This window comes from Cannabis sativa, chromosome 2, assembly GCF_029168945.1.
Source record: "Cannabis sativa cultivar Pink pepper isolate KNU-18-1 chromosome 2, ASM2916894v1, whole genome shotgun sequence".
Lineage (NCBI taxonomy): Eukaryota > Viridiplantae > Streptophyta > Magnoliopsida > Rosales > Cannabaceae > Cannabis > Cannabis sativa.
The window spans coordinates 10,409,876-10,419,062 of record NC_083602.1 but is presented as its reverse complement, the minus strand read 5'-3'; the positions used below and the strand labels follow the sequence as shown (position 1 = coordinate 10,419,062).

The window sequence follows — 9,187 nt, the reverse complement described above, 5'->3', positions numbered from 1 at the left end:
TAAACCCATCTTCATTTGGTTGACACTTGTGATAGGAACTTTAGAACACTACTGAGAAAGTAAATCTAACCATTCATATGGATAGAAATAACTTATCAAGATTATGAGAATAAGATAGTAGAATTCTTACATAGTCTATTCGAATGACTTGGGCAAAAATTCATAATCCTCATAAAATTTTATGGTATCTCTAATGATTACTTAATCTTAAGCAAGTATTTTACATTAATGTTAATACTAGATTGCTATGTTGATGACTTAGTCTAGAAGGAACTTACAGTTTCAGACTAAAATAATATGTCACAACTAGATATCCCTCAAAACAATAGTAAGAGGTTAAATGTACTTCTATGTATGAATTTAACCAGACTCCTACTGCTGAGTGGGACCATCAGAGATGTAATCAAACAAGGAACATAAAGAGAAAGTCAAGAAATATTTATGAAAGTGACGTATATGTTAGATGATAGGGATGAATATATTAGAAGTCCTTATATCTACACAAACTCATAAAGAATCTGAGATGGTGGTTACTCTTGGGGTGGAGGAGTTATTCTAGAAAAGTGTAAAAACCGATCTATAATAATTCAAGCTCCATCAGTGAAGATATATAACTTTGTAAATTTGAAATTACCAGAAAGTTATTCAGCTGAAGAAAATTCAACACTGTGTTATCTCTATTTCATTCTTTAAAAGAATGAGAGATATGTCTTCTATTTATTCAGATGCACTTTATAAGCAGTAAGGAATTCAGTATCCCTTGATGAGTAATGCATATAGCAAATAATGTTGCATAATGTTTTATGAATATAGTTCCAGGAATTTGGGACGAGTCAAATATACTACACTTGATCTGAAGATCAAGACAATAGATTGATTGAAATGCACAACTTGTTTTATGTTATCAATAAAATCCATTTCAATCTAATCTGATTTGTTATCAATAAAAGATTAGAAGTCATTTATGTTTACATGTAGTTTTCATGTTTATGGTTTAATATGTACAAAATCTGTTAAGTCCAGAACATATAGTCATTTACAGTTACAGTGATGTCAACACAGTGGAATGTGATTGTGATTATATGCTTCGAAAGAAAAAGTCCCTGTTTCATTAGTGCAATGGATTTACACTGATGTGATATTCAGCGATGAAGTGTACTTACACTTTGAATAAGTGTTATGTTCTTTCCTAAACATTGGCAAAGTATACTAGTTTCAAATGTATGGAGTATACATTGGACTGGATCAATATTGATCTTGGTTAAGATAATATAATCTTACCGTTGTATCTTTCTAAGTTAATATCACTAGTTGATCTTAGATCAAAAGATCCTAATCCTGATATGCTTAGGTTCAATCTTAGGAGTGTTATTCATGTTCTTTAATTTGTTAGTTAAGCCTACTTTCTGGTCAGGGTGATACGTACATTTTGGGAACATGGTAGTATGATTGAGTGGGAGCGCTAAACATAGATATGGAATCTATAGCTTCTATAGGTATTTAGAAGTGAAACGATGATTTCCTTTGAGTTTGGCTTAATAGAGGTAAATGGAAGAGCTCTTGTTTCAGTGATTATATTTTAGTTATCTGAAATATCTTTTACAGGATGCTAAGTGTTTTAAGGATAAAATACATTGAGGAGTGAAATGGTAAATTTATTCCTACTCGGTGTAAATCATCTATAGAGGATCTTTGATTATTGAGATTATAACGATGGTTAAATGTTGATAGCGTATCTATATGGTGGAACATATAGAGCGTTCTATGTAACTGAGAGTGCAATTCCAAGTTCTATGAGTGGATGCAACAAGGAATTAATAAGTTAGGGAATTTACTCGGTAAATTCTAGTTCAGCTTATTGGAAGCTCAGTTGTATAGGCCCATGGTCTCCATACTAGTTGAGACCATACTGCTTGTAAGACTCAAATAATTGATTTTAATTAATCAATTATAATTCTAAAATTAGACTATGTCTAGTTTATGAATTTTCACTATGCAAGGGTTTAATTGTGAAGAAAAGAGATTCTAGGTCTTATTTATTAATTGAAAGACTTTATTAAGTCTAATTAATAAATATATTAAATGGAAATTTTATTTGATAATTTTTTTAATTATTAAATAATTAGTTTTGGCATTTAAATGGTTAGAATTGGAAAAATTACATTTTTGAGAAAATAAAGGGAAAATTGTCAAAATTAGAAAATACCACTTATATGGATTTTCCACTTAATATTTTCATTATTTTAATGCCTAATAGTTCTTAACCTAAACCTAATGGTTACCTATAAATAGATAGTGATGGCTCACACTTAAAGAAGATGAAAATTTCTTGTCTTCAAAAAAATTGAGCCTCCTATTCTATACCTATAGCCGTACCTATACCCCTCTCTGTGCTTCTTCAAATTTTCGAACCTTGAGTGATAGAGTGAGTGCCCACACACATCAAGTGGTATCTCAATCATAGTGTGGAAGATTGTGAAGAATCCAGATTGAAGAGAAGGCCATTCGGGCTCACATCTTGGTGATACTCTGCGACAGACAGGATACAAGGGTTAGAGATCTGAGTGGAAGGAGACATATTATTCCGCTGCACCCAATGTAAGGTTTTCTGAAACTTTATATGTGTTTAATTTTCATTGTTTTAGAAATTCATATTAGGATATTAATGAAACATACTTGTTAGTAAATCTAAATCCTGATAAAACATAATCCAACAGCCATTTGTCAACCAGGGCGTTGGGTACTCCATTTTTGGGCTCCTGCGTTGTCATTTTGATACTTCCAAGGTTATTGAACTTGAGGATAAGGTCTCCTATCCAATTTTGGACCTTTTTGGATTAAATGGTCGAATTAGATTTGACATTTGAATGATCTAAACTAGCGCACCAAGTTGATTGTCAACCTGGGCGCTGGGCTCTGCTTCCATGGCCTCAGGTTTGTGGTTTTCTCCCCGAGTTTGCTTGAATCTTCATTATTTCTGATGACGGAAAAAATGCCCAAAACACTTTTTTGAGAATTTGAATGGAAACAGCCCAGGTTGATAATATGTCAACCTGGGCGATGGGTCCCCTTTATGGACCCTTCGAAAGTTCCTTTTGGTCCCCAAAAATAGTTTAATCTTAATCTTTGCTTAAAATGGAGAAGATCGAAAGACTTCTGGGAAAATATTATTGGAATTGCCCCAGGTAGAAAAAATGTCAACCTGGGCGCTGGGCCTTGCTAGGTGCTCAGGCACCAGGTGCTCAAAAATGAACATGCTCTGAATTTGATTCTGATGCCTCAAATATTCTCTGGTATGTCTAGTTCATGTTCAATTACAAAGTTTGATCCATTTTCACTAAGACAGTCTCGAAAATTGAAACCCTAGTTAACGATATCAACTTGAGCACTGGGTGAAACCCTAGATGCCCAGGTTGACTTTTGGGGTACAGGTTCATGTAATTTCAGCTTCTAAGGCCTAGATTTGATTTCGGCCATGTCTTAATGGTACATAATACTGATAGAAAGTGAGTTGAAACAAGTTCAAACTTCCATCCCCGAGCTCCCAAAGTCAACTTGGGCGCAAGGCTAAGGACCCCTCCCAAGTTGACTGCTATGACTCGGGTCTAGTCAACTTCGTGACGTCATCTTTCTTGCCACGTGTCAAATATTGATGTCCACATTACTAGGGAAAATTTTCCGAGTTAACATAGAGGTTATATATTAATTCTTTAATAGAGTATTTTTAAATAGAGATTTTATTTAATAATTCAATTCTTGCATGTATTTTTTTTTAATATATAAAATTTAAATTTAACGTTGTATCATATTTTATATTTTTTTAATTTAATTTTTTTTATAATAATGTTAATTTTAACTGTTATTTTTAATGAAAAAATAATAAAATTTATTAAACTAATAATTTTTATTAAATAATTATGTTTATGTGTATAAATAAATATTTAGAAATGGAGTGAAAGGTAGAGAGTAAGTACCTGATGATTTGGGTCCTACACAACTTATAATCTTTTTTTGTCATTTAGAGTTCAAGTTTATCCTTTATTTAGAACTTTAATTAGGACCACGAGAGTAATATGTAAACAATAATACAATACTTGTACTCATAGCAAAATGTGTTGCTAGATCAGCCTCAATAAATAAATATATTTTATATCATGTATTGTATAGAATAAAAAGTAGCTAGAACCTTATTTAATTATCACACCAACTACTCAAAGGGCATTATTGTTTGTACAAATAAACTTAGCTGTATAAGCAGTTCAACTGGCAAAGCTTCTTTAGGGCTAGCTAGCTATGAATATGCTTCAACCATTTTTCTCCACCTACTTTTTGGAGCTCTTATTTAATTTCCAGAAAAGACTAAAATTTTAGTAATAATATTATAATATGTAGGTACTTGTTACATTTATAAATATAGGCTTAATTAATTATTATTTTCGTTTATAGTATACACTAAATTAACTAAGCAAATACAAATAAAATATGTACAGTTACACATCCTTAAATGCATTTTTAATTCGAGTCCTTTTTTCTTTTTCTTTTCGTAAAGAAAACAGTATTTTTTGAGCTCTCTCTAATGCATATATGAACGTTGACTATAGAGTCAGAAATTACCCCTAAAAAAAGTCCTTAACTATTAAGTTTGAGACTGTATAATTAGGAAATTTTAAACAATCGATTTAAGACCAGAGTAATTAATAAAAAAATTAATACTGTAGTGTAGAAAGAAAAAGACATGCATGAAGGACAACAAATTAGTTGATTAATTAGCTTTAGGTTATATTCACACAACGTATTTGGAGGCTAATTAAAGCTCATGCATGTACGTAAATAAGTTAGTTGAGTTCACACTTCACGTCAGCAATATAGTACTATTTGTTTTAATATTATCTATTAATTAAAGTTCAACCTAGCTAGCTAATAGTTCCCAATAATTTAATTATTATTTTACTAACCATATATTTTAACTGCAATCTGTTTTTGTTTTTTTTTCTGAACTGGGTGGGTATTATTTACTACAACGGTTTTGGTGACTAAATAGTTCTCCTTAAAAAAATAAAATATCTCAAGTTGTGGTGCAATTTAATATAAAATTAATGTTACTTATTTTCCTTTATTAAAATTATAGAAAACTAATCTCTTTTCTATAATAATAATCGGTAGTCATAAATTCTTTTATTAATGACTGATAATTGATTTTTTTTATTTTTTTTATTTTGGAAAATGACTGATAATTGATTGTAATAAAAGAGAGTGCATGCTCATTGATCATGGTGAAAGGGATAGGCTGTAATTTTATTTATTTATTTATTTTTTAAATCCACGATAGCCTGTAAATTAAATTATCATTTATTAGAATAAAACAAATTTGAAATTCATCCAGAAGTTCAGAAAATATATTATTTGAGCCCAAATAACTTGAGGCCAGTTTTCAATAAAAAGGCCCTATATAAAGAGCGAGTCAGTGAGTCTCTAAGGCCCTAGGATGAAAGGAGGTAGAAAAGGCTTTTCTTTAGCTAACAATTTGGGGGGAAGCATATGTTTGGGCCCAAATTCATTTACGGGCTCGGCCCGATGTGTTGCTTCTCAGGTACATGTAGTTTTTCTTCTCCCATTCAATCATCAATTTTGGTAACCTATGGACTGGACTCTCTTTGATTAACCACTTGAGGCTAGCTCAAAACTCAAATCACAATGTAGAAAAAAATCACAATGAAAAAGTAACAAGAATAAAGTTTTTCAAAATTGGAAAAATCAATCAACAAAAATGACTGTTAAGCTAATTTATTTGAGAAAGATAAATACATTAATCTTCCATTAAAGTGGCAATAAAAAGCATACACAATTGGATCACTCTCACACATCTAAACACAATTGCACCAATACTTTAAAAAAAGAGAGAAACTGAAACTAATCACCTTATTGGAATATCATAATGAAATTTTACAAATGGCCTTAAAGTGTAAAATAATAGCATGCACTGACAAACTGGCCCACGTAGAACAATAAAATAAAAAAAGAAAGAGAAAGTGATATATAATGTAATAATGAGAAGTAGTAAAAGACTATCTCCTCTCTAGGTCCTAGCTGAGTCCAATGCCATCATAGTGCTGAGATTCATTGGGTGCATGTACTTGTTAGAACCCTCCAGAATTTGCTGCACAATAATTCTGTTTGCCCTCTCTGATGGGTGGAAGGCATCCCAGAACACATAAGCATCTCTGTTTGGACACAAGTTTGAGACTGGGGTGCAAAGACCTATTCCATTAAATGGTCCTTGTCCACAGCACGCAATCTTTGATGTTTCAAATCCTACAAATATTACCAACAAATGTATAAGATATGAAATTCTCTTGAAAATTTGTGGAATATAAGTTTAGAGAAACTATGAAGTTGCAACAAATTGTGTCTAGCTTGAGCCAGGTGTTTCTTATTTATTGGGCCTGCATAATATATATATTCATAAATAAAATAAATAAGTCATATTTAGCCTCAATTCCTTATAACAGAAATCTAAGAAACATTGTATTTTCGAACACTATTAGGAGGTGTTATATATATTATTATTGTGATTAGAGATATTTTTTTTTAAAATCAGAAACAATACATTATATCATTAGTGATTGAATAATTTAATGTTGTTTGTTTAAACTTTAGGTTGACAACAAACAATAAATGAAAATTTATACTATTTGACATTTGTGAATAGATTTGATAGCTCGAAGTTCTAGACGTATAACCCCTATCTCATTGTACATATATATTACTACTTTATGCATTATTAAAGGGACCCAACTTCATTAATTCTTTTCATTATTAACAGAGGACCAACCTATCACATTTATGAGTCATTATTAATAGAATTTTCCTCGATCCATCTACTTATCTCGATTTTGTAAAACTTTATATATTCTATATGGTATAATATATATAATAAGGGTTTGTATTTGCATGTGTACATATATATATATGCATACCATATGCTTGAGGGTTGGAGATGAAATCCATATGCATATTAAATGCATTTGCAGCCATAAAGACATTGGAGCCAATCTCACTGTTTAGGCTATTGATGATGTCAACAAGTTGAGGGTTGAATAAGGCTGCAGCTCGTTGTAGCTCAACCGCACACTGACCATTTCTGCCTCGTTGAGCCAACTCTGCCGGCACACACCCTAGTGGTCCAGTTCCTGTCACCAACACTCGCCTGGCTCCTAACTCATACAGCCTCTATAAATATATACATACACACACAAACTCATGATATCAAATACCCTAATCATGTAGTTAACAATGTATACATACACTTCATAGTTCACATTAGTATTAATTATAATTACTATTTTCATGCCTAATTAAACTTTTTACAAGAATGTTACTAAAAGGGCACTTAGTGGTGTCCCACATGATCAGATCATAATATTAAAATTAACCTACAAACCACCGACGATGAAGTGTCATGGTGTTAGGCGACCATATGCTCAAATAAAAATGTCGCTATAAAATGAGAGAGATAATAATGATTAAAAGAGCATTAATTCTTATGTTGAATTATATTTTGTTTTCCAAAAAACTAGGGTTTATTATAACTAAACGAATAAAGTAATATCATCAAAACATTGGTCCATATATATAATATATATATGGTCCCATTAATGAAAATGCATAATGCTTGTTGGTCTCACCAACCAAGCAAGATTGTCATAACTATTCAGTTGCCTCACTGCAAAAACACACACAACCAACCCCACAATAATAAATTGATCAATAAATTTGTGACCCCACTTTTCTCACTTGAAAAGAATCATTTTCCCTTACTTTGTTGTGACTATTTGAGTATTATTTTCTTCTATGTCGGTTTCAACTTTCGGTACCATATACAACATACTAATCCTTAAAACGGTAATGGAAAACACTATATATAATATATATACTCTATTATTGTATAATTCTCGTGACATGATGAGCTACATTATACTAATTTATTATATATCCCCATCATAGATTTTGTGTATATTATAATTATTATAAAAACGTAGATCAGAGTAGATAGTAATTAATTACCGAGAGGACTTTGCGATATTCAAAAATGATGTAAGCTACGTAGTCAGGTAGAGCATATTGACGAGATCTAGCAGAGAAAGGGACCAAGTAATAGTTGTTGACAAAGTCATTTCCACCAAGTGTAATGAGTACCAATGCATCGTTCACAAGCCTTTGTGCTTCCTCAGCTCCAATCAGAGCACCAACCCTGCTTTGATATTGTTGAAAGTACTCCAATTGTTTGTATATTCGGATAATATTCAGCTGCAAAAATTAAAATCAATATATTAATATTATTGTAACATTACAATAACTTTTTTTTTTTTTGATAAACAAATATTTAATTACTCACAAACTGAAATCCAGTGTCATTGAGTATTCCTATCCCAGCTGAAGCAAAGTTTGCACCAACTAGTAGCCTTTCTCCAGTGAGCTCCGGACTCAAGTATGGCAATGTGGGCTCTGACCCAATTTGCTCACCTATTTATTCAAGTTAATAGATATATACACAAATCAGAGATACGTACATACATATATATGTATACTTAGATAATTAAAGAGAAAATTAATGAGAGATTTACTGATAAGGTCAGGCATGTTGAGGCCATTAGAGAAACGGCCAGTGGGTCTATGAGTAGGGTAGTCAATCCCATAAGGAGGAGAGTCAGCTCTTGCTGTGGTGGCTAAATAATTGTTATTGCCATTGTCCACAAGAGAATCTCCAAACACAAAGAAAGCTCTTGCCTCAGCTTGTTGTTGCCCAAAACTCATTACAAGTACGAGTAGTAGTACTAGTAGTATAGAAGAAGCAATATGATGATTTGAAGAAGAGTTCTCCATTTGAGATATATATATAACTAGTACACAATACTTTACTAGAGAAATATAATACTAGTACTCAATTAGCAAGGGATGAGAGGTAATGTGAAATAGTTCATGAGGGGGTTGGATTTATATAGTGCTGATCTTACTAGCCTAGTTGGTCTAGGCCTATTACTGTGTACGTAGATATGTCATATATTAAATGACCTTTGTTCTACTTCTACCACTCACTGAGATAAGATCAGGTAATATATCTCTATATAATATTAAGGGTCCTTTCTTTTACCAAAAACTTAAAGCCCAAGTACGCAATGTAATAAAG

The 9,187-nt window shown here is 31.8% G+C and overlaps 1 protein-coding gene across 1 annotated transcript; it reads right to left on the bottom strand.

Moving 5' to 3' along the window:
- Positions 1-5,783: 5,783 nt before the first annotated feature.
- On the bottom strand, positions 5,784-9,115 carry LOC115719756 (GDSL esterase/lipase LTL1). The gene is made up of 5 exons (XM_030648938.2): positions 8,625-9,115; positions 8,396-8,523; positions 8,065-8,307; positions 6,978-7,230; positions 5,784-6,312 (listed from the first exon to the last, which is right to left on the bottom strand). The coding sequence occupies exons 1-5, from the start codon at positions 8,881-8,883 to the stop codon at positions 6,077-6,079; spliced, it is 1,119 nt and encodes a 372-aa protein (XP_030504798.1). The 5' UTR covers positions 8,884-9,115; the 3' UTR covers positions 5,784-6,076.
- Positions 9,116-9,187: the final 72 nt, after the last annotated feature.

Bases quoted from the DNA above. Each gene is read 5' to 3' on its own strand.
- LOC115719756 (XM_030648938.2), bottom strand. From the start codon at position 8,883: ATGGAGAACTCTTCTTCAAATCATCATATTGCTTCTTCTATACTACTA. The intron at 8,524-8,624 runs GTAAATCTCTCA...TTGAATAAATAG, and splicing joins CAACATGCCTGACCTTATCA to GTGAGCAAATTGGGTCAGAG. The intron at 7,231-8,064 runs GTAATTAATTAC...ATATATTTATAG, and splicing joins AATATCGCAAAGTCCTCTCG to AGGCTGTATGAGTTAGGAGC.